General features: G+C 31.6%; 2 protein-coding genes across 5 annotated transcripts; one reads left to right on the top strand and one right to left on the bottom strand.

Moving 5' to 3' along the window:
- The first annotated feature begins 2,279 nt into the window (after nt 1-2,279).
- LOC107478020 (sec1 family domain-containing protein MIP3) lies at nt 2,280-11,167 on the top strand. 4 transcript variants are annotated; one of them, XM_016098119.3, is made up of 11 exons: nt 2,280-2,705; nt 3,424-3,525; nt 3,658-3,798; nt 4,231-4,408; nt 4,491-4,718; nt 5,731-5,874; nt 6,904-7,053; nt 7,615-8,121; nt 8,670-10,202; nt 10,325-10,393; nt 10,775-11,167. In XM_016098119.3, the coding sequence occupies exons 5-11, from the start codon at nt 4,671-4,673 to the stop codon at nt 10,901-10,903; spliced, it is 2,580 nt and encodes an 859-aa protein (XP_015953605.1). In that variant the 5' UTR covers nt 2,280-2,705; nt 3,424-3,525; nt 3,658-3,798; nt 4,231-4,408; nt 4,491-4,670; the 3' UTR covers nt 10,904-11,167. The 4 variants fall into 4 exon arrangements, with proteins under 4 accessions (XP_015953605.1, XP_015953608.1, XP_015953607.1 ...); XM_016098122.3 differs by having other exon boundaries at nt 4,627-4,718; XM_016098121.3 differs by having other exon boundaries at nt 4,319-4,408.
- A 9,192-nt stretch (nt 11,168-20,359) lies between these two features.
- LOC107478019 (aspartate aminotransferase, mitochondrial) lies at nt 20,360-26,353 on the bottom strand. Its single transcript, XM_016098118.3, has 10 exons — nt 26,025-26,353; nt 25,628-25,713; nt 23,646-23,852; nt 23,224-23,329; nt 23,012-23,116; nt 22,748-22,920; nt 21,988-22,147; nt 21,381-21,476; nt 20,837-20,931; nt 20,360-20,752 (listed from the first exon to the last, which is right to left on the bottom strand). Exons 1-10 carry the CDS (start codon nt 26,199-26,201, stop codon nt 20,680-20,682), a joined length of 1,278 nt encoding a protein of 425 aa, XP_015953604.1. The 5' UTR covers nt 26,202-26,353; the 3' UTR covers nt 20,360-20,679.
- Nucleotides 26,354-26,928: the final 575 nt, after the last annotated feature.

The raw sequence follows: 26,928 nt of genomic DNA on the forward strand, positions 1-26,928 counted from the left end.
AGTTAAATTTATGAGCGTCATAATTTTTTATGATCAATTTTAATATTTTATTAAAAACTGAAATGTAACCAATTTTTAATAGTTACATTTGGATTATTTTAAAACCTAATTTATTTAAATATGTGATTTACCCTTTTTTATTTTTTTTTACCTTTTTTTAAATTTTTTTTATATTTTATTCCTAAATTCTGTGAGGTTCACAAACAATTTTAAAATTTACGGGTTATTTTGTTTAGAAGATAGGATAAATTACAAAAATATTATAAAAGTGAATATCTAATATTATTGTAATTTTTTTGAAAAAAACTATTAATAAAAATCTAATTAATTTTGAAAATTGCCAAAAAGCATGTGTAATTAAACCTTTAAATTTTCAAAATTTGATTTCGATCCTTGGAGATATTGATATTTCCGATTTACGTTATTGAATTAAACTCCATTTTTCAGCATGTGTTCTCAGTATGATTCTATTAAAAACTTGATTTATATCTATAAAAAAGTATTTTTTCCTTTCTTTTTTTGGTATAATTTTGAAAAGAGCATTACAGTTTAAAAGAGTAAACACGCTCCCTTTCTCTCTTATTCTTGAATTACTCTTGAAGAATAATATGACATTACAGTAGTTATCTAAAAATTTTAAGATTCAAAACAATTATCAAATTTGTTATTGTATCATCATTATATAGTCAAATTTGTTATTCAAAACAATAAAAAATGTGAGTAGTAATAGTACTAGTAGGTGAGTGACATATATAAAGATAGTTAAAAAATTATTTAGAATATTAAGGTTAGTAAAGTAAGAAGAAACAACCATGAAAGAATGTTATTATGTGGTTGAAAAGAGTAAGAAAAAACTCAAATGAAGAGAGTGGGAAGAAAATTTGAAATAGGAATGAGAATGAATACTCTTAGAGTTTAGGAGTAATTAGGTTAAGTTAGAGGAGTAATTTAGCCTGCATTTGGTCATAGAAACAGGACATTGAAATGTGGACACAGAGACATAAAATTATGTTAGACAGAGCTAGGAAACATGGATAGAAACAATATGTTCAGACACTGAATTAGTGTATTTTGTGTTCAATCCTAACAGGAAGGATACAAAGACACTAACAAAAGACACAACTTATTTTTTATTTTTTCTTTTATTATTCTTATTAATTTTTCATAATTATATTTTTTATTATTATATTTTTTGTCTCAAATTTGTTTTGAATGAAAAAATGAGAATTAATTAGATTTTTATAATTTATTCTAGTTTATCACCAAACAGAATACAAGAACACAAAATTTCATGTCTATGTTATTTATGTCTTGTTCTCAGTATCTTATCTTGTTCTATTATCAGAAAACAAACGCAAATTGTTGATAGTTTTTAGGATTTTCGTAGTTTTGTCTACTAAGCCTATCTTTTATGGTTATAAGGCAGTTTTAATTATTCTATAGTTAGATTTATCAGTGTCATAATCTTTTATGATCAATTTTGATACTTTAATCGAAATTGAAATGTATCCAATCTTTAATTGTTGCATTTGAACCATTTTAAAACCTAATTTATTTAAATATGTGATTTACCTTTTTTTATTTTTTACCTTTATTTGTTATTTTTTTTAATTTTTTATTCCTAAATTCTTTGAGGTTTACAAATAATTTTAAAATGTACGGGTTATTTTTTTTTAGAAGATAGGATAAATTAAAAAAATATTATAAAAGTCAATATCTATTATTATTGTAACTTTTTATAAAAGAAAACTATTAATAAAAATCGAATTAAATTTTGGAAATTGCCAAAAAGCCAATGTAATTAAAACTTTAAATTTTCAAAATTTGATTTCGATCCTTGGAGATATTGATATTTCTGGTTTACGTTATTGAATTGAACTCCATTTTTCTTATTTTTCAGCATCCGTGTGTTCTCAGTATGATTTTGAAAACCAGATCAGACCAGCCAGTCAAATCAGTCTCACCGCAAACCGATAGTTTTAGCGGTTTGGTTTATTAATAAAACCACTATTTTAAGAATTGGAGACGAACTGTTGAACCCGTCTGGTTTATAGAAAACGACGTGGTTTTTTTCTGTGTATTCTCAGCATGATTCTAAAAACCAGATCAGACCAGTCGGTCAAATAAGTCTCACCGCAAACCGATAATTTTAGCGGTTCGGTTTATTAATAAAAATCACTATTTTAAGAATTGGAGACGAACCGTTGAACCCGGCCGGTTTATAGAAAACGACGTGGTTTCCTTCCTTGAAAGAGGGAAAAATAGAGGATTGCACGCGTTATCCCCTCCCCTCCCCTTTCTCTCTTCCTCCACCTCCACCTCCACCTCCACCTCCACCAAAGAAAGCAAACCCTAGCCACCACCAATCGTTGTCGCCGTCTGTCGGAGTGAGAGACTGCTGCCACCGTCCGTCGCACTCAAGAACTTCCGTCTTCGTGCTATCGGTCCTCTCGCTGGATCCTCCGCGTCGTTTGCTCGCGTCTCGCCTCTCTCCTCTGTGCTCGGCTGCTCGCGCCTCCCTTCGCCAGTGAGTGCTCGAGCTGTGCGTGTTGGTTGCCTCTCAGTCTCACTCGAGTCTCGTCTCAGTCACACTGCTAGCATCTCGTGGTTCGTCTGTCTCGTCGCCGGCGGCAGAAGCAACTCGTGGGGTTGTCTCTTGCTTCGTCGCCTTCCGTGGGTGGTCGCCGACTCGCCGTCGACCGTTGGTGAGTCCCTGCACCATCGCTTCCCTGTTCTCTCTTTTTCAGATTTCCCTTCTCCCTGTATTTTTGCATGTTGCTGAATTGCTAATCAATAAATTTGCCTTGTTGCTGATCTAAATGTTGCTGCAAATCGTGACTGAACTAGGATTTGTTAAATTTGTTGCTGTAACTTGAATTTGTTGCTGAATTTGTTGCTTCCCAGTCACAGAATCAGAACAGAATGCTCAGTCAGTGTTTGGTTGATTGGCTTTGCTCACTGATTGTATTTGATGATAAATTTTAAATTGATAACTCTATTACTGCTTTACTGTCTGTTTCTGTAGTTAAATTTTATTAAAGTTTCTTGAATTTGCACTGCCTATGTTACTGATTCACTGTTCCTTCAGTGCTTTTTGTTGTTGTTAATCATTGTGATGAGCTTTGTTAAAATTGGGTTGAAAACTGTTAATCTTTCTTCATTTTTCATTGTTCTAACTTCTGTTCTTATAAAAAATTTGCAATTGGTGATCTTTTGATTTATTATATGCTTCATGGTTTTAATTTCACTTTGCTTCTAGGCTTTGAAATCAGTTATGATAACTGTGATGCAATTATTTAGTTGGATAACTGATGTAACTATTGAGTTCAAGAGATTGAGTTTTTTTGTTCTCATTATTAGTAACACATGGATAGTTTAGAATTTTCTATTTCTTTCCCTTACTTCTGAAGTTTGTTATTTCAGAAGGTTCAGTGTTGGCTTCAACTTTCAAATGGGAATTGGGAGCTGGTGAAGATAATAACATCTTCTGGAACTGAGTCTGTTGTTTCACAGCCTGATGGGAAAGTAAGATATGATCTAGAATTACGACAGTACACAGTGATGTTTGTTCCATCTAGTTGACTCAGTGAGACAACTGGGAAATGCTCTTTTTTGGTCTGATTAACTAACTTCAATATTTAACCTTGTTAATTATAGGTTTTAATGCACGATGAAAGCTTAATATCAGCAAATCCTGATATTCTTGATGGAGTGGATGACCTCATGCAACTTAGTTATTTAAACGAACCTTCAGTCTTATACAACTTACAATATAGATACAACCAGAATATGATCTATGTAAGTCTTTATATTGCTGATCTTTTCCCCTCATCAATTTGCTTCCTTATCATAAGTCATAACAGCTTTATGGGCATATCTTGTACAATTCAGACAAAAGCAGGGCCTGTTTTGGTTATATTGAAGCCTACAAGTGTAAAAGAATTAAAAGGGCTTGTTTTGTTTTACTTTTTGACTCACTACATTAAGGCAATATTCTTTATCTTTAACTTGTGCACTGCAATTCAATCCAGCTATTTTTAATGGAAGTCTAATTATGTTAATTGTCAACAAATTTGCAGCAAGTCTTTGCATATTTTTTATGATTAATTACATTTAGTTGGTGATATTTTATGTAGGGTTTTAAATTTGAAAGATCTTTTAGGATGTTTATTTATAATTTATTTGTTATTTTATTATGGAACGGTTTTTCCGGTTGGACCAATAAATTAGTGAACCAGTGACTAGAGTGGTTCGATGACTGGTCCGGTTTTCAGAACCTTGGTTCTCAGTTCTTGAGCACATCGATATACTCCTTTAGGAACGAAGACTTGCTGTTTGGTGGATTTCTTTTTCAGAGTCACTGCGAGGGAATACTTCTTTGGGTTGCGAATCTCAAGAACAGCTCCTGGTATGTTCGACCTAGTTACGTGCCTGTCCCTTTGCAATTTGAGATTAAGATTAAGATCTCAATTTCTCATTTGCAATTTCAGTCGCTCTCTAAAGTCTCAACGTACTGATCCGTTTCCTCTTCGAAATGCTAACCAATAGTTTGGTGCTTATGGAATACTAATCTTAACAAAATTCATAACGCTTTGAATGTTCGGGCCTTGTGTTCTCCATCTGAAGGAAATGACACGCGTATTCTACTGAATCGGGAAAAAGAGAAGACAATGGCTTTGGTTGATGTTATCATTTCTTGCACCGATTCCCTCAAACAGGTTAATTAATCTTTATATTTTCCTGTTATTGCTTGGTCATTTTGTGAATTTGATTTTTAATTAGTCCACTTCTGAATTTCAAGAACTTAAAAACTTTTTGCTTTTAGAAGGATTTTATTTTATTATTTTTTTTCAATTTTGATGTGATTTTGAACGGTCTTAGTGTCCTAAGAACTTATTTTTTTATGCAGAGCTACGATCAGAGCTGAGACACTTTACCTTTGAGTGTTAATGGAATAATCTATAATCCAATAAGGCAAAACGTTGTTGCAAAACTCATTTTATATTTAATTTTTAGGTTATATTTCATTGAAATCTATATTTCTTGTATCAAGCTGCTGAAATTGCATTAGCCTTGAAATCACTTTTCATGATAATTTTTGTTGTTATTCAATATTGTTTCTTACTGGAACATTTTGGTCACAGACGATGTGGTCGTCAATAGCAAAACTAAATAAAAGAGGAGAAAATTGCTATGGACTGAAAGTCTCAAGCAGGCTGCTATTTTTATTACGGAATCTAGATTTTTGAACAGATTCAATGAATTCTTATCGTTATATCCATTTCATGTTGTTGATAGAGCCCTTGCTTTTGTGTTTTTCAACCAATTTCATCAATTGTTGCCTTTTAACCACCTTTATTCACAAATATTTAAGTTGAATACCATTTTTAGGAACTCACAATTAACACACATGCATTTTTGTTTGGTTTAAAGTGATAAGGTATGTTTTGTTGTAATTAGCTTGGTCTTGTTGGCATATGTTGTAACTTGATGACTGCATACAGATGATACCCTTTTGTTTTCTAAAACTTATTTTGAACCTCCTGTAAAACCTTCTAGACCTATCTTTGTGATGGAGTTATCATATAACTAATTTTCATTTTCCTTTTTGTTAGCATGAAATAAAATGATCGGTACATGGACCTAGTGTGCACCAATATAATTGTATTTATGCATCTTGGGCTGCACCCATGACTTTGGCTTTGTCTTGCAATACGTGTTTATTTTCAGATATCAGAGCATGTGGAAGATGCTATTGTTTATTTAGATGCTGGTTCTACAGAGAGTTTCCAGTTTATAGGGGCATATCCTATACTTCTTGATCTTGGAGCACAAGCTATTTGCAGTTTGGAAAGTATGTCAGTACTTGATGCGGTATGTAGTAGTTTCATATTTTATCAACATTGTCTTTACTCTGTGGACTTACAGTAGGCTGCTTCACATTTGATTAATCATTGAAAGGGCAGAAAATGTAGTCCTTTTTTTGGTTGGCAACACCCGCGGTGACCAATTAATCTAATTCGGAGCCTAGTTAGAATTAAGGCTCTTCAATCTCCAAGGAGTGTGTTTAGTGAGGATCAAACCTGGACCTAGTCTTGTTTTTTTTTTTTAAAATAAAAAAAGAGTATATATCTATTAAAAAAAAAATAAAATTGAAGATTTACTGGCTGATGGCAAATCTTATAGTTCGTTATTTCCATACCTAAACTTGTTACAGACTTTTAGTAACAATTAATTGAGGGAAGATATATGGTTTCAATAAAAAACAAGCAAGTCACTAACATTTGTAACTGACTTACTAGTAATGGTCAGTGTATGTTAGGTTCAGAATTTTGTTTAGTTTTTGATATTGGGAATTGAAATTATCAAATAAATTAAAACCCCTACTTCCTTTTGGCCTTATGTAACAAAAGGTAACAAATACTCACCAGGTTGGACTACATAATGCTGTATTGTCATTTGTCAAAAATGTAACTCCTGCAGAAAATGGACGGTGTCCTTTTGGGATCTGGAAATTCATTTAAATCTTGTTTGAATTGTTGAACATTTCAATATAGAGAATTGAATATTTTAACATTTTATATAATGATGTCATAGGATTTGATCCCTAAACCTTTCCATCCTTTAAAAATGGCAGCCTAGTGCGCAAGGCTTCCAGTTGTGGTCAGGTTTGGAGAGGGATATATATAGCCTTATCCCTTCAAGCAGAGATACCAATTCCAAGTCTTGGTGCTATATGAATTCTGGTGTCTTGTTGCCTTGATCATGATGTGTATTAATATACGTTTCTCAATTTCATCCACTAGCTCAGATTAATGCGGTGCAAAAAATATTTGTACCTTGTATAATTGTAGCAACTCCTCATCAATTATAATCAACTTTAATTTATGGTTCGTTGTATAGGTGGCTGATTGGAACTCACATTCTAATCCTGCGGGGAAATTTGTGGTTATTACATCACGCCTATTAAGTGATGCACATCGGTATATTTTACGTTGCCTGAGTGCACATCAAGTTGTTCGTCACTGCGTTATATTTACATCTATCTCAGAGGTGCTTATTCATAATTACTGCTCTTGACTGTTATCTTTGTACTTTCCATGTTTATAAATTCATTATTGGACTTACTCTTACCTATATATTGGGAAAAAGCTTCCTCACTGGGTGTGAATATTTCTCCCCCTTTCTTTGTTCTTTATAACATGATAGTTTACTGCATTCTATTTAGAAGCCTTCCTACGTAATCTTGTAATGATTTTTCTGGATGAATCATACTATTTTGTCAGAAAGAGGTTTTGTGCAACTTAGAATGGAGCTTGGTGATTTATTTAATATGTTGCTTTAATCCTGATATTCCAAGTGACTAAACTTTTGTTACAAAATAGGAAGAAGTTTTTGGTAGTATTTTTAACTTGGCCCTAAGTCCTTCAAATTATCAGCATCACGGTGAAATTATCTTATTCTTAATCTTGTGCCTAAATATGACACTTGGATTGCAATGTTACATTTATTTTGTTCCAGGACCTTTTGGATAGCAATATTACATTTATTTTGTTCCAGGACCTTTTTTCTCTTTCGCTTGGTAAAGATGTTTTAATAATAGTTAAAATGCAGGCAGCTCATTCGGTGTTTCCGGATTCACCTCTGGGACCAGATGCCTATCGTGAATATGAATCCTTATTGGTTCAAGATTATGACGAACTAAATAAGAAATCTGGGGCAAAACCTAGGCAGTTTGGTAGTAAAGTCCAGGCAAAGATTAAATTTGAAGACGGAGGACGTTCAAAACTTTCTCCCAGTGGAGAGGATGTTCCTCATCTTGAAGCTAGTTCAAGTGGAAGAGATTTTTTGGAACAGACTCCATTGGACTCCACTGAAGATGCAGTGTTTAAATTGGATGTTTCTGTTCATCATTTTCCAATGATTTTATGTCCCTTATCACCAAGAGTATTTGTTCTACCTTCAGAAGGATTGGTGGCTGAAGCACACTTATCATCTGAGCATGAGGATTCCATTGGTCCTGGATTTCCTCCCTTAAGTACTGGTATGCTTTCTGATACAGATGATGTGCCTCCAGGTGCAACTCTCACAGCACACTTTCTCTACCATTTGGCGGCCAAGGTAAATAGTGGCTCACACTTTTGCTGAAATGTTTGCCTACCTCTGGTGACTTGATTTCTGCATTTCTTTTTCTATTCACTGGATTCTTATATTATATGCTTCACCCTGAGTTCTGTCCCTATTACAATCTTGTACATCATGAGTGATAGATCTGTTGCATGCCAGCATCCTACCATCTTACTGGGGTACCTATAGATCCATTTAAAAAGTATGTAAATAAAATAAAATAATAAAAAATATTAAAATAAATTTTAATTACTATGTATGTTGCCTATGTAAATATGTAATATACCTTGCTCTTGATGGCCATTTCAAACATTTGGTTTTTAATAATACAATGTTGTTTGATCATTGTAATTAACCCTATTAAATGAGAGAAGACTGCTGTTGCCATTGCTTTTGTATTATTAAGAATGTTGGTAACTCTCTCCTCGATGACTACCTCTGGTTTGGTTTTGTTTTGTTTATTATTATTATTATTATTATTATTATTATTAAATTCCTCCTCTAATATGTTACATTGGCTGTTTCTTTTGTTTATGATGTAGATGGACTTGAAAATGGAAATTTTCTCCCTTGGGGATATGTCAAAAACTGTTGGAAAAATTTTGACTGACATGTCAAGTCTTTACGATGTAGGCCGCCGTAAACGGTCAGCAGGACTGTTACTCATTGATCGCACACTTGATCTCCTTACTCCTTGCTGTCATGGTGACTCACTATTTGACCGTATGTTCTCTTCTTTGCCCCGAAGGAATCGAATTTCCAATACCCAAGGTAAAGGTTCAGGGCTCCAGCTCAAACTTGGTTCTTCGTACCTGCAACGTGCTCCTTTAGATGCTCAGATACCACTTACAAAGATCCTTAATGATGAAGATTGGCAAATAAACAACTTTCGGCTTTTAGAAAGTGTTGAAGCTTTTCTATGTGGTTGGAACTCTGGTGATTCTGATTCTCAGGTTACAGGTTTGATTAATCTTGGTCAGAAAATTCATGAAAAAGAGAGTCACTCTAGTGCAGAAATACTCATTGGATCTTTTGTTTCCTCTGAAACTTTCCGTGGAACCCCATTCTTGGAAGCTATACTGGATAGAAGAACAAAAGATGGGGGCTTACTAGTAAAGAAATGGCTACAAGAAACTCTGCGCAGGGAAAACATTACTGTAAATGTGAAATCCCGTGCTGGTTTTGTTACAAAACCTGAGCTACAAGCTATGATCAAAGCATTGACTGGGAGCCAATCATCTTTGCTGAAGAATAAAGCAATTATCCAAATTGCTTCAGCCACATTGTTTGCACTTGAAGAAACAAATTGTACCAAGTGGGATGCATTTAGCAGTGCAGAGAAGATTCTGAGTGTGAGTTCAGGGGAAACCAGTCAAAGTCTTGCTGCTCAAATTGGTGATCTCATCAATAAGAGTGCTCTGTTGGGATCTCAAGTAAATAAAGGGAAAAGTGAGATGTCAAAAGGGTTACTTTCTTTGCAAGATGCTATTCTGTTGATGATTGTTGGATATATATTGGCCGGTGAAAATTTTCCATCATCTAGTTCTGAAGGCCCATTTTCTTGGCAGGAGGAACGCTTGTTAAAAGATGCTGTTGTAGATGCCCTTCTTGAAAATCCATCAGTTGCAAATCTCAAGTTTCTAGATGGGATAAGGGAAGAGCTTGAGAAAAATGTATGCAAGTCAAAATCGGAGAAAGATACTGAAAAACTAGACATCGATGATTTTGATGATGAGCAGTGGGGGGAATGGGGGGATGAAGATGTTGAGGATGACAGCAAAAATGAACAAGCGTATGGTGACGTGCAACTTAAGTTGGAGTTGCGCGACAGGGTGGATAACTTGTTCAAATTTCTTCATAAGTTATCCAATCTGAAAAGAAAGAATATACCACTTAGGGATGGATCATTGACCATGGAAGGCAATTTCAGTGAGGATTCCTATATGGGGAAAGGATTACTTTATAAGCTACTAACAAGGGTGCTAGGCAAGTATGACGTGCCAGGGTTAGAATATCATTCTTCCACTGTAGGTCGTCTGTTCAAAAGCGGGTTTGGCAGATTTGGCCTTGGTCAGGTGATTAGTGTTTCTTACCCTTTTTGCATGACTCTTGCTTTAGTAGTTCAGTTCTTCAAATATTCTATATCTAATTTTTCATTCTTTCCACCTTTATTGTTCTGCTAAATACAATGCTTCAGGCAAAACCAAGTCTTGCTGATCAAAATGTCATTTTGGTGTTTGTTATTGGGGGCATTAATGGAGTCGAGGTGAATTTCTAGACTGCCCTGGTCTGATCTGTTTATTATTATTGTCTTTTTGTAGTGAATAAAAAAGATGGTCACTTTTTAATATGGTAGTAAAATGAAATACCATATTCTGAACTGACTGGTTTTTTTATGTGAATTTGGATTCTCTCATCTTTGAAATGAACATAATAATGTTCTGTTCACATCTCCACCATCGATAAACAATCAATGGTCAGGATGTAAACATAATCTTGTTATGGCCATTTTGAACATAAGAGGATCCAAATCCTTTTATTTTCCACATTTTCATTGGTTTGCTGTATTTAACATTTTATTTAAAACTTTCTCCTTGTTGGCATGGATTAGTAATATAATACTATCAATTACTTTTCTGTCACAAAGGTTCGTGAAGCTCAAGAGGCATTGGCTGAAAGCGGAAGACCTGACATAGAATTGCTTGTTGGTGGAACAACTCTTCTAACTCCTGAAAACATGCTTGATTTATTGCTAGGGGACTCCAGTTTCTTTTAATTCTTTTGTTTGCATATGTAGGAGATAGAAATCCAATTTATTTTATTTTATTGTATCTCCTAAATCATGTATGTTATAAATGATATAGATTACCGGATAAAAGTTTTGATCTTTATCAAAATCTGAAGGGAAATGAACCTAAGATAGGGTATTTTGCCAAACCCTTGGTAAAATGGAATGTTTAGTTATCTCATGCTAACAGGAACATTAGCAGACTAGCATTGATCAACGAGTTGAATGAAATGAAAGATTGTGTTAAAATTATAGGTTCATACAAGTATGAAACAGGCAAATAAATATGCTTTTTTGAAAAAACACAACTTAGTTTATATATATATAATTTTGGTGACACCTAGCGCTCCTTTAAATCTACCAAATCACAGCAGGGGGATTAGTTTCAAACTTCGGAAATTTGGAAAATTAATTTTATTTCTAAATTAATTAGTTTGTTTGAATTTTACGAAAAAATGAGAATTAAATTAATTTTGAAATCTAATAGATTTCATCTCGTTTGTATTAGAATTTTTTTAGATAAGATACGATTAAGCTTTTATTCAATAATCAATTTGGTCACTGTGTTTTAAACATGTTTAATTTGGGTTTGGAGTTTTACAATCATGAATCAACTTTTGACAGAATATTTGTGTGTAATAATCGCCACTGAGGTAGCTAATGACTAGCACGATTCAACTTTTGACAGAATATTTGTGTTTAACCATTAATAGGTTCAATTTTGTGTTTTGAGGGACCAGATTGAGTTCTACAGTAGACGGTCACAATGATAGTTACTGCATGCATTAGATAATATTCTGCTAACCAAAGTGGTTGTGAAATGAACAAGTTGATTCATGGTTGCAAAACATGGCTTTCTCTTTTTCAACCATAACAAGGTCACACCAAAATTCGCCACCAAGGTAGAATAAGAATTAGGATACAAAATATATATTAAAAATAAATTAAACTACACATGTATTTATTCATAAATACATAATGACTGATTTTAGTATGTAAATAACATTTATTTTTTTTATATGGATTAAACATGGGATTTTTTAAAATAAATAAAATAAATGTTTTATTTATGGATATAGGTTATTTGGAACATTTTGACCGATTTGTGCAGCATGTCTTATTTCGTTTACACGTATGTGCATATCTCGTTTATAATTTACATTGTAAACGAGATAAGACATGTCAGCAAGTACACATATCATGTTTATACACATGATCTCATGCGTGGCTGTAAATGAGATAAGCACATACTTATTTTATTTACATTGTAAACGAGATAAGACTTAGATGAGACTATATAAGTAACTCGTTCACGGTGCCTCTAGTGTCACTATCTATACCCATCAACCTTCATTTCTCTCTTTGTCCCATGTTTTGTTGATATTCTTGAGATACTTCAACGTTATGGCACGCGCAGATGCATGGGACGATGGCATTAACCACCTAAATGCTACTTGGCACATCGTGGGAGCAATCGACTTCCAGGTCAGTATTGTTGTTTTTATCTTTTAAATAAATAAGCATATGTGATTATAGTTAGGGAACTTGTATAGATTTGGTGTTATTATACATGGGTAGAATAGATTATATTTTGCTAATATAAAATAGGTTATTTGGCAAGTTATTAACATTTGTTAGATGTCGAATGTATTTTTAGTAAATGTTAATTTACTAATTAATTTAATTTAATTTATTCATTAATTGTTTATTAAGCTATCTTACTTTTTTTAGTCGAATTTTATATTTTTAATTTTAATTTTAAATATGCTAAAGAATTTAGTTTGAAATCCAAGATTTTATAATTGAAATAGATTTGCTATTAAAAGGTTTCATTTTTTAACAGAAGCTTCGCCTACTACTATTTAGGCGGGTGAGACACACTCTTGCACCACCGGACACCATTGTCCCTTACCTGAGGGAGGCTGGGTTTGGCGACACAATGCATCTTAGGGACTTCGTGTTTGACAACTCCCTGATCACTGCATTCGTGGAGTGATGACATCCAGAGACCCATACTTTCCACCTGCCATGGGGTGAGTGCACCATCACCCTGCAGGACGTTGCGTACCACCTAGGTTACGCACACATGGAGAGCCAGTGGATGAGTGCTTGCGGGACTTCCAAATTTGGTACCAGCGGACGACATGGGAGTACGTAGAGGAGCTCCTAGGTGCCAGTCCTCCTCATGCTCAACAGTAGGGTGTCCAGTGGAAGAAGTCGTTTAGTATCAAGATGACATGGCTTCAAAACCGAGTCCGGCATATGCCAGCGAATGCAGATGTAGCCACCCTCCGTCAGTACACAAGGTGTTACATCTTGTTGCTGATCAGGGATTACCTGGTGACAGACAAGTCAAACAATCAGGTGCATATAAGATAGTTGCCACTTTTGGATGACATCGCTAGGTGCCACAGTCTGTCTTGGGGATCCGCAGTGCTTGTATGAATGTACCACTATTTATGCCATGCAGTGCATCGAGATACGACAGATATAGCTGGATGCACTCCGCTCTTGGTCTCGTGGATATACCATAGGTTTCTTTAGTGGTGTCCACTTTAGAGATAGATTCTGAGGTTTTCCCTAGCAGTGAGGTAACTATTTTCATTTACGGTTTTTGTCCTTTCTATTTATGTAATTAAACTTTTTATTGCATGGAGTGAGACAATTTGATTGTTGCATATGTGAACATGTCGAAATTCTAACATACCTCCCTAACGAATTCAAACATCATCAGTCAAAATTCTAACCAAAATAAGCTAATGCATTCAAATACAAAGTAAGGCTTGCTAATATCTGAGATTTTGTTAGAGGGCGATACCGAGACTCCAAAGACAATCATCAGTGAATTGCTTGCAACGTATATGGTACTTTAACTGATCCAACTCCACAACTCGGTACTCAACACTTTTTTGAATGTTGTAATTCTCCACGCCTTGCATGACTGCCTCTCTGCTTCTAGATCTGTAACCAACTCTAAACTCCAAATTACCTTCTATGTTGTAATCATCCGCACCCATATTGAAAAATGGAGTTACCTCGTGCATCACGTTCAAATCCAATGTATTAGAGTGGCTGGGTACAGCTTATAACTCTGGAACTGGCTGCGGAGTAGGCAAAAGGTATCGAACTGATCCACCAATTGGAGTCTCTGGTACGAACTCATCCTCGTTATCATCTTCAGAAGAACCGCTTTCGTTGCTATCAGCAATATACTCTTCATTGAACTTCTCACCGTCCACGTCCATGTCTACCGCTGGTCTAGCATAGTGCAAGAATGGTGGTGCAAGAAGTGAGTCATTCTGGAAGAAATTCGTGCTGCCAAAACCACCACCACCAACATCACAAACATTCGCAGAAAGTTCCATCACTTGTTCAGCCATGATTCTTCTGTGGATATCAAATATGAGGCGCACATGCTCATCGTCATCGAGTTAGAACAGACAAAACTAAAATACATTGTTTTCCCTCGTTGCTAACATTCTATATCCAATTCTTTCTATCTCTTTTCTCTCATTACTACCGAGGTGCATCAATACTAGACTCTTTAACTTAGACAAAGAATCTGCTCTCTAAGTGCACAACAGAATATGTTTCTCACACTTAAAAAAACTACTAACACTAGATATTTCTACTAAATTTTTGAAGAAATGGATGAGAAGAAGGACTGAGATGTTTGTGGAGAATACCAATGGTTTGTAGATCCTTTTATAGCTGATTGAATTTTGTCGTATTATATCTCGTTTACAGTGACAATGTTTTAACTTAGCGTACATCTCGTTTATAGTATAAACGAAATAAATATGTGCATATCTCAGTCACACTTTAATATGAAGTTATTTTTTTAAAATTGATATTAATCAAATTAGACCGTCCAATTTGTTTGAGGAAGAAAAATAATCTATAAATTAGAGAGTCCGATTTCAATTTTTTATTTTTTTTATTTTTGAAAACAAATATCGAAGGATCCAATTTCAATATTAAAGTTTGTTAATTTTCAAGAACATAAATCGGAATTTGTAATTTTTTTAGAAAAATCAAACAATGTAAATCCGTAAGTATTAGTTTTGGACACTACTGTATAACCGAAAGAAAAATCGGTGCCTCCGATTCTTGAATCACATGGCACTGAAAAAGTGGAAATCACATTCTCTGCCTCATCTTTTCGTGATACACGCGCACACAGGGGATATTAAAGATAACATGCAGCAAAACATTAGGGAGGCCAAAGTGAACATGTGTAAAATCAATCCGCCAATTTTGAAAAACAAAAGCCATCCAAGATTGAAATTTGAATGGTTAAAAATCATGGATTATTAAAACCATGGACATTGATATATATATATATATGAGTATATCATAACATTTACAAATTACATTGCTTAATTACCCACACAACTGATGTGCCATACTTCAACTTAGCACAAACACTAACTACTACTGACACAATTGGAAACCAGTCTCCCATCCATATCACAATTTTCACTCGCCTAAAACAAAAAACTTCATGAACATAGACATCCTCGTAAAACTCATTCAAATAAGTACCCATCAAGTGAACAAAAAAAAAAAAGTACCCATCAAATCCTTCATTTCCATTTTTGTTTTACCCGCTCCTCGGAGACCTGGGGTAAATTGCATATTTTAAATTACTAACTTGCGTACTGTGACTGATGTCTATGCTGTACTTTGAGCTTATATCATTTAACTAGTCTTCAATAATAAGATATACTCAACATAAAACATACTATTTCAATTATATAATGAGCGTGTGCATGTTATTATTTTGAAGGATGCCCTTCAGATTCTCAGACATTCTAGTGTACGCTTACAAAATTTTCATGTTAATCAGTTGCATAAACGACAATATTGTAAGCATAAACACTGAAAAAGGTTTATGGAGATGAAGGTGTATCACGAAATTGTGGAGGACAGATAAAAAAAATTTGAGGGTCAGATTTGTGTTTATACAAAAAATTTGAGGATTAGATTTGTGTTTAATTTTTTATTATTTTAAAAATACAAATCTAAAGATCAAATTTATTATACTCAGATTTGTATTTATACCGAGAATTGGCTAGTGAAAAACTAGGTGAGAAAGGATATTTAAGGATGAAGAAAGACATAGCTGCTAGTGCTAAATAAGGTTATGTGAATTGCAATGATGCTTCTTATCTAATTGCTTAATTAGTTATATTATGTGCAATATGTATTGAAGCATGTTCTTTCTTTGTAATTATGATTATATATAAATATAGGAAAAAAAGATGTAAAATGTCAGAAATAAATATTTTTACATCTTAATAGAACCGTTTATTTTAAGTTTGATCTACTCTTTTATTATTTATTATTTGAGAATTTTTTGAACTGATTCATCAACTTATGGCACATTATGCCTAGCAAAGAATTTATTGTTATATGGTAAAGAAGCTATTAGTTGTTAGTTGGTAGTCGGTATTTAAAATTTAAAGATGTTAGTTGGTAGAAAATCTAGGAAGTATCATATTGTCAAAATTAAAAGTCTAATAATCTTTATAAATGGATAAAATTTCACCTTCTTTTTTTGAGAGATGTTAAAATGATATTCTCATCTTTTTTATAAATAAAATGTACACTATTTCTTTTTATAACTCTTAAAAATCTCCCTCTTTAATCTGTCTTAAATTTTTGTGTTAGTTAACACTAATTTTATCCAATTTTCAAGAAAAAATAAATTATTTTTTTAAAAAATTCTCTTTAATAAAATTTTATTTTTTTCTGTGATTAAATTTTGTTTACCAAAATATCTTTTAATAAATTATTTTTTACTGCTTAAATTATATTTTTACGAAAATTTTTTTTAAGAAAATTTTAATGATTAAATTTTTTTTTGAGATACTTTTCAATAAATTTTTAATTATTAAATTGTGATTTTGTCAAAATTTTTGTTAACAATTATTTTTTAATTTTATTATTAATTTTTTGATATCAATCTATATTATTTTAATATTAAATTAAAAAATCTTATCATTGTTAATATGTATAACAATTAATATTAATAAATAATTTGTTTCATAGAACTATTAAAAAATATTAATAACTTTATCAAAATTTAAAAATAAGTCGAGATGGATAAATCCAAAATTTAAAATATTAACATCTCATTCCTTCGCATCTTTACAAAAGTATTGTTTTTGTCCCCAACGTTTGGGGTAAGTCTTATTTGTGTCCCTAACGTTTAAATCGTCCTTTTTGTATCCCTAACGTTTATAAAAGTGATTCAATGTTATCCTACTATCAATTATACTAACAAATCAGATTATATTTTTCAATTATTCTCACTTGGATGCATTCATTCTCAATTAGGTCTCACTTGGATGTGTTCGATTTTAATATTATACCCACTATTTGTGTTTAGATTCAATTATATCCTTAGAAAAGTGAATTATGTAAATGTTGTAGGAATTAGTTTCAACTTTTGATGAGCTATTTTTCGGAGTGGATCATCGATTTTATCCCAGACATTTGTATTCTAACTTCAAGAAGAGATTTTTAAAATTCAAACTAAAGCATTCATGATGTGTAATTGACGGCAGGATAACATTGAATCACTTTTACAAACGTTAGGGATACAAATAAGACGATTTAAACGTTAGGGATACAAATAGGATTTACCCCAAACGTTGGGGACAAAAACGATACTTTATTCTTAAAAAAATTATTGAAGAGTATCTTAGGAAAAAATTTAATCATTAAAAATTTTTTTAAAAAATATTTTAAAAAAATATAATTTAATCAATAGAAAGAGAATTTGTTAAAGGGTATTTTGGTAAATAAAATTTTATCACAAAAAATAAAATTTTTGTTAAAGGATATATTTTTTTTATAAGAAAGAAAAATGTATATTCTACAAATAGAGGAGAGAGGAGTGTCATTTTAATATCTCTTATGGGAGGAGAATAAAATTTTCTCTTATAAATGTGAGACAATTCTTACCTCTTAAGTTAGTTTTTAGGATAAGTCTAACTGTAATCCATCTCTTCGATATTTCTCTCAACAAGATGATCAGTACCCTTGTTCCACTTCCATTGCTGTCCAACTCTAAGGCTACATTTGTTTTTAAGAACAGGATAAGACAAGACACTGAGAACAAGACATAAAGGACAGAGACACAAAATTTAGTGTTCTTATATTCTGTTTGGTGATAAAATAAAATAAATTATGAAAATCTAATTTATTCTAATTTTTTTCATAAAAAAATTTGAGAAAAAAATATAATTAAAAAAAATTAACAAGAATAATTAAAAAAAGTTATTTGTTAGTATCTTTGTGTTCTTTCTGTTAGAATAGATACAAAATACACTAATTCAATGTTTCTTGACATAATGTCTCTATCTATTATCTCATCTGTCAAGCACGATTTTGTGTCTCAGTATCCTGTATCAGTAATCAAAGTATTTAAATTTTAAAATTACACAATTCTATTGATTGTTGGGATGTGAATTCCATTAGACTATCTCATTTCATGAATTGTGCTAGAAAGCGTAAATGACTCATTCAACGAAAAAAGAATAAAGTATTGTTTTTGTCTCTAACATTTAGATTAAGTCCTATTTATATTTCTAACGTTTATAGAAGTGATTTAATGTTATCTTACCATCAATTATACTAACATTATATTTTTCAATTATTCTCACTTAGATATATTCATTCTCAATTTGGTCTCACTTGAATGTGTTCGATTTTAATATTGTACCAATTATTTGTGTTCAAGTTCAATTATGTCCCTAAAAAGGTAAATTATATAAATATTGTAAGAATTAGTTTCAACTTTTGATGAGCTATTATTCGTAGTGAATCATCAATTCTATTCCAAACATTTATTTTCTAACTTCAAGAAGAGATTTTCAGACTCCAACTAAAGCTCATGATGTGTAATTGACGGCAAAATAACATTGAATCACTTTTACAAACGTTAGGGATACAAATAAGACGATTTAAACGTCAGAGACACAAATAGAACTTACTCCAAATATTAGAGACAAAAACGATTCTTTACTATTTAAAATAACACATCTAAAAAAAATATATAATAATTGAACTCAATATTGTTTGTTTGTATTTAACTAAAAATACATTGAAATTACAAAAATGTTATTTTTATACCAAAATCAACCAATAATGTATTTATGTATAAATACATGTGCGATTTAATTTATTTTTAATGTGTATTTATATTCTAACATATATTTTATATTGGTGACTGATTTTGGTATACACGTAGCATAATTGTTAAAAATTATTATTATTAGTAGAAGTTTCAAAATTTTCTTTTAATAAATATAGAATAAATACATCAAAAACTTTGATTTTATGATTTGAGTTATCTATTTTGTGTCCAGCATGTTAAATTTACAAATTATAAATTTTTTTATTAAAAATATAAAAAATTTAAATTTTTAATATATTTTATTTTGTATTCATTAAATAAAAATATTTAAAATTTTTCACTAATAATAAACTTATCACATGTTTTTAGGATACATGTTAGCTAAACCCTTATGATTTGCATATGTAAACTATTTTAATTGATAATCTTGTAACACATGTTAACTAATCTTGCATTATTTAATTATGGAGACATGACATTGGAAATTGGATAATCAAAGCATTATTAGAAACAAAAAATGGAATATTTTATGATGTATAATTGACGACAAGATAATATTGAATCATTTTTACAAACATTAGGGATACAAATAAGACGATTTAAACGTCAAACACACAAATAGAACTTACTCCAAACATTAGAGACAAAAACGATTCTTTACTATTTAAAATAACACATACAAAAAAAAAAGTATAATAATTGAACTCAATATTCTTTGTTTGTATTTAACTAAAAACACATTAAAATTACAAAAATGTTATTTTTATACCAAAATCAACCAATAATATATTTATGTATAAATACATGTGTGATTTAATTTATTTTTAATGTGTATTTATATTCTAACATATATTTTATATTGGTGACTAATTTTGGTATACACGTAGCATAATTGTTAAAATTATTATTATTAGTAGAAGTTTCAAAATTTTCTTTTAATAAATACAGAACAAATACATCAAAAACTTTAATTTTATGATTTGAGTTATCTATTTTGTGTCCTGCATGTTAAATTTACAAATTATAAATTTTTTATTAAAAATATAAAAAAATTTAAATTTTCAATGTATTTTATTTTGCATTCATTAAATAAAAATATTTAAATTTTTTTACTAATAATAAACTTATCACATATTTTTAGAATACATGTTAGTTAAATTCTTGTGATTTGCATACGTAAACTATTTTAATTGATAATCTTGTAACACATGTTAACTAAATCTTGCATTATTCAATTATGGAGACATGACATTGGAAATTGGATAATCAAAGCATTATTAGGAACAAACCCACTGTGATAGTATTATAAATAAGCGAGCCTTAAATTCCAACCCACTTCTCAAATATTTATTGTTTGCTAGAAAAATTTGGAGAGGTAGCGAGAAGCACAACATAGTGCTACAAAAAATGGAGATATAAATGCTGAGGGGGTCTTTAATATGAACCACCCCTTGAAGGTATCACTACCTAACTGCAAATGCACCGCGGTAAAAAGTGTCAACAATAATAACAAGAATGGTTCTAAATTTCTAATTTTATTGAGCCCTGAAAAGGACAACTCGGTGTTTGACATTCCATAAAACAAAAAACTTTTGGCCTCTTTGTTCAGCTGAATCATCTAAGCTGATTTTGTGACCTCGTGAATGGCATTAGCTACATATCCAACATTGCCAGTATTAAGACCAGCCATACTGTAATAATAACAGAAAAAGTTAACACAGCTTAGTATAAAATTGGTTTAACTTTGTATAGAAAATGAATACTAGACGAGTTACCTTATTCGACCATTACGAGTCATATAAATATGAAACTCGTTTGTCATACGATCAACTTGTTCAGGTGTCAACCCACTATAGCAGAACATGCCAATCTGCACAAGCAAGCAAACAACAGATGAATTGTGAGAAAAGAGAAAGTATATAAACTAACATTAGTCAATTTTTTCTTTTAATTCTAGAAGTTCTAACTTTTTTAAGGATTTAGAGTGTTTAAAATTTAGAATTTAGGATTAAAGATTTATAATTTAAGATCTAAAATTTAAAATAAACAAAATGATTTTAAAAAAAATTGATTAATGTTGGTTAAAAACCAGTTGGCTCCCTAGCATTGCTGATGAAGAAAACACAACTTTTATAAATTATAACAAAGATAAATTATATTGAACTCTGTTGAGGCACATGAACCTCTCTATTTGAAAGGGTATACACTAATCTCTTTCCTGAGATTCAAGTTATATAACACCCAGTACAAATGGGTGACATGCTGCCGTGTATAGATATTAATCTCATGCAATGTCGGTTTAATTGTTCAAGATGAGACCTGGTTGGTTATGTGCTGCCATGGCAAAGGAGACCCCAGTTTTTCTAGGTTTTCTCGCAGGGTGGCACGCATTCCAATTATCCGGTCCGCCATAACCTGTGAAGATAACATCTATATAAGGTCATCACAACTACCACCAAATCTTTATGTTTGTCAATAATTTGTCTTTTTATGTCAGACACAATAAAGATTATTAAGAAATTAAGATTATTCATTTAATATTTTCACTAACGAGTAATAAGTGCTGCAGCCTTTAAGGGTTTTAATTTTTTTCAGACATTCAATATCATTGAAAATATTAAACCTTAAATTTAATTTAAGAGTACCTTACCTAGCTAGGGGCACTCCTTAGCAAAACTATTTTAGTTATATTCTAAAACTGCTTAAATATAGAAACATGGTCAATAACAAAAGTTCAATGTAAATCGTAGCTAATATTTTGCGCAAAAGAAGAGTTAGAGAGAAAGAGAGCATATTTAACAAAACACTCAAGACACAACAAATATTGTATGAAATATCAAGTATTTGCATTTGCACGATCTAGTACCACAATGCATTTGCATTACACAAATAAATATGAAAGCATGTGTATATAGGAGCACTCTACCTTAACTTCTTTAAGCCATAAATTCTTCAATTTTGGGTCACCAAGAACAGTTGAAACTATAAGTGCTCCATGAACAGGTGGATTACTGTACATTGGTCTAGCAAGTAGCTGCAATTGACTTTTTACTGCCACAGCTTGTTTCTCATCTTCACAAAGCACGCTGCAAGCAACTTAAGAATATGAGTTCTATCCCTTGGTGAATGTCATTGAAAGCCAATCTAAGGTTTTAAGATTAAGAATTTTCAATGTTTAAACACATTTTAAACGATTCCATTTTTATAGAAAATGAAATATATTAAATAATAAGGGTATATATGGAAGACCAAGATTCATTCCACATAGCATTTCAAAGTTCTTAGTTTCACTTCTACTTATGTTTATCAAGTAATGTTCTTTTAGTGAATTACCATGTTGGTAATTCCATTGGTCATCTGAAATAAACTTGAACCAATTGAGGATACAAAATCATAATAATCATGTCAAAGCTTGTGCCTTAATTATTATGACTCTGCTTCAAGCAGAAAGCTAAGAAGGAAGCCGAAATTTGCAAAAGCTGAACTATGGAAATCAATTTAACAAGAAACTTAAATTGAAGTACGAAATAGTATATATATATCTATGTTATGTACTAAAAGAATGATCACAGTTCAACATATCTTGCTTCCCAACCACAATGAAAGCCATTGAGTGTTATAACATTTTTGTGCTTAGTGTAATAGCCTATTTACAAAAGCAAGATTAAAGATAAATATAAAATTACCTAAGGCACCCAACTCGCTGGCCATAGAGTCCCATATTTTTTGCATATGACTGTGCAAGTCCTATCAAATGACCATCCTCAAGAAAAATCCTGATGGCCTTCGCATCTCGCTCTGGATCACCGCTTGCAAAACCTTGATACGCCATGTCAAAGAAAGGAAAATGACCTTTAATCTGAAACAAGAAAAGGGTCAATAATCCAAATCAGAACAAACAATTAAAGCCCGCAATGTTATATACCATTATAAACTGTTTACCAATTTACCTTGATGAGGGACGAGATCTCTCGCCATTGTTCTTCTGAAGGATCTACTCCAGTAGGATTGTGAGCACAAGCATGAAGCAGAAAGAATGAACCATCTGGTGCATTCTGTATAAGAAGTAACAGTTCTAAGAGGTTAGAAGTATAAATTACTAGCAACATTTGATCTAAAAGTTGACCTACAAAGAAAAATCTGAAGAATGAAGGTATTATACCTTTATGTCTTCCATCAGTCCTGAAAAATCCAATCCTCTAGTCTCAGGGTGATAGTAACGGAAGGTCTTCATAGGCACTCCAGCATCCCTCCAAATGTTATGGTGGCTGCAATGTTGATTTAGATAAATATCTAGACATATATGGGACAAACACAAAACTCATAACTAAGTTTAATTATGATGCACTGACAATGTGAGATGCTTTACACAATTGTCCAGTCTCATTCATTCTTTTGGATGATTATTCATGCGGTGAATATAAATAGTAGTCATTTTTTATGACGTGACGTTATGCATATGTAAAATTGCTTTACATCTACCGTGCATCAAAATTAAATTCCATAAATCTCAAAGTACAGAGACCTTTAAAAAAGCCGATGGCAAAATTGAATATTTAAGGAAGATTTGTATCAAATACTCACTTCGCCCATGTAGGCACCGGTATGTAGATCTGGCTGTTTGGATGGAATCGGTGTTGAAATGCAGCGAAAAGTCGACAGGCTCCAGTCCCGGATAAAGCCTGAACTGCACCTATTCTTTTATCTTTGATGAACTCGGAGTTCTCTCCATATGCTAGCTTTAGTGATTCTTCCACCATCTTTATGCTTCCACCAATCGGAAGATACTCCCTGGCCAAACATGTGTTTCAGTGTAAAGCAGTATGGGCATTAATCTCGCATAATATTGCAATACAAAATAGAGAAACAAACTGTTTTCTGTCATATTTTTAGTGTTTTGTCATATTCTGTTTTGTAAACTAAATGCAGTTAATTAAAAGAAAACTATCACCATCCTTGATAGCTAACAGCCTAACACGTTAACACCTTGAAGTGCGAGCCACTTAATCTTTACATCCAGAAATATTTGAACAGTAGATGAAGAATTCGTTCTACAGTAAAAGTAAGTTAAGATCTATTATAAAACTATTCATCTCAAAATTTTAAATTGATTAGAAAAGACAATATTAATGATTATACTTATATCTTTAACACTTCTTTTTAAATAAGAGTCTCTTTTAAATTTGTTTGATTTTCGCTGACATTCTTTTTTCATTTATTTGCTTTATGCTATTTTTTACTTTTGGGGTTTATCAATAATTAAATTCTAGACTTTTGGAACATAGAGTTCTAATACTATATCATAAAATTACTCATCCTAAAAATTTAAGTTGATAGAAGAAGACAATATTAATGGTTATATCTCTAACAAGTAGCGATAACAATATGAAAGCACCGGTCCCCAAAGTCTTTTTGAGTAATATAACAAATAAAATTTATTAATTTTTTGTTAATATTTGATCAATAAAAAATTTTTATACTAAATTTTTTAAATTTTAATACTATACAAATAAAATATTAATTTAAAGTGTTGGCTAATATTAATAAAAAGTATTAGTTTATAATATTTTTTATCATTATTTTATAAAATCTGTATATGGTGAAGGTGAACACATTATTAAGAGGATCCACGGCATTACAACTTCACCATTTTAACTTATGGACACATAAATTAGAAAAATTCAACCATTCCCACATTCTACAAAACCAATTACATTATTAGAATAATTTTGAGATGAATTATACAGTAAAAGATTATAGATATTTCTTTTTATGGAAGGAAAGAAAGATTGAAAAAGTTAAAATTCACCTTTTGAACAATAATAAAACAATAAAAAATAACTATAAAAAAAATTATATTCTTTTTATATAATTTTAATCTTTATAGTAGAGTATCCCGAATTCTGAAATTGCCCATTCATCATCCCAACCTACACACCATATATCCTTTAGGTAGGTACACAATTAAAAACGAGGTTGAAAAATAATTTAGCGATGTTCATAGGTTTTCAGCTTTCAGAACAGAAAAGCAAAAATAAAGCAGGATTCTCCTGGTCCTTCTCACTCTCACCTAAAGAATCCAGTACTCATTCTCTTATTGTACACTGAACCGCCCCTCGTGGGTTTAAGGAAAGAGAGTGAGAGAAAGAGTTCTGACTTCTGAGAGGATCACAAGTCACAACACGAACAAAGAGCTTCATAATTACAAATTATATTACTAAGTCCTTAATAAATTTTATTATAAGATAATTAAATTTTTTAAAATATCAATTTAATTTTTTAACATTTTTCTAAAATAAAAATTATTAAAAGCAAATATGTCAGATCCAAAATCTTTTAAAAATTACTTTTGGGTTTTTATTTGAAAAGAAAAACAGAAAAACAAAAACAAAAAGATAAATTGGCCAAATTGGACAAACTTTACGTGAATACCACACAAATTGGCAAATTGGCACTTGTAAGTTGTAACTTGTAAGCAAAACCGATTAAATATATATATATATAGAACATTAAAAAGATAAATAAAAAATAACAACATAAATAAATATAGCATATTCTTCACTCACATGAACTGGCTTCCTGCGATCCTCCTCTCCGCTTCTCTGACACATTCCAGAACCACAGGCTTCCCATTGTCATCACGATATGCACCCTTTTTGCAAATAAAAAATAAATAAATAAATAAAATGGTCAACAAAGTACAAAAATCATTTTCTTCACTGTTGCATGCTACTCTCTGTTGCTAGGAAAATACACTAGAATCGGAATTTTGAGCTAAAAAATTACAAAATTTTCGCACTTTAAAAAATAAAAGGAATAAATACACACTCTTATTTGCGGTGACGTAGAGAGCTAGATCACTACCTACTAAGGTGACTGGCTGTTGGATTTACTTTCCGAGATAACGAGAGAGAAAATCAGTTGGAGATGGGAAGGGAGAGAAAATTAGACAAGAGAACTCACAACTCCAATATTGACTTTATTTGGACTCTGATCGGCGAGAAAAGCTTCGGTGACACCAAGGATTGGATCCTTGGGAGCGGGCTCGATGCTCCGGAACCACGATGACATGAATCTGGCTCCGGCTACGACGGAGCTGCGGCGGAGGAGTTGTCCGGATAGCGAGTTACGAACAGCCATGTCTCAGTGATGACGCGGCGTCTTGGATCGATGAAACAGAGGAGACAGAGAGAGAGAGACGTGAGTTAGAACAGAACGGAAAAAACGGCGTGTCTTAAATGGTCGAGGGAGTGTCAAGTGGGCTGATTTTTTTTATATTGGAACAAATTATGTGTTGTGCCCCCAACATTTTAGTATGTGAGTTTTACTCTTATATGGAATAAACTTTTTACGTTTTAAAAGATACAAAACCGTATGTAAAAATAATTTTTAATTTATTAAATACAAAACGGCAGAACCGTTTTGCATGGAATAATGTTTTTTAAATTGGAAATAGGAAAACGTCATCTGAGGTTTTGATATTTTTTATTTTTTTAATAAAAAAAATTAAAAACGGCGGTGAAGTTTTGTATATTCTCAATGATTTTAAATACAATCTTTTAGATATTTTGATAAATTACTTACACCAATTCAGACCCAATATTAAAAAAAAAATTTTAAGAGTGTCTATTTTTTTAAATTAACAGTTAAAAATTATTAGATAATTTAATAAATTTAATTAAATTATTATTTAATAATTTTAAATTATTAAATTTGATTCATGTTATAAAAATTTGACTAAATCTTTATATTAATTATCCAAGATCTAACGTAATTTTTTTTTGGGTAATTTTTGTATTTAAATTATTTCACTCTCAATATTACGTAAATACATTGTTTCACAATCTAATACGTATATACATTGTTT

The sequence above is a fragment of the Arachis duranensis genome, chromosome 3 (assembly GCF_000817695.3).
Source record: "Arachis duranensis cultivar V14167 chromosome 3, aradu.V14167.gnm2.J7QH, whole genome shotgun sequence".
Classification (NCBI taxonomy): domain Eukaryota; kingdom Viridiplantae; phylum Streptophyta; class Magnoliopsida; order Fabales; family Fabaceae; genus Arachis; species Arachis duranensis.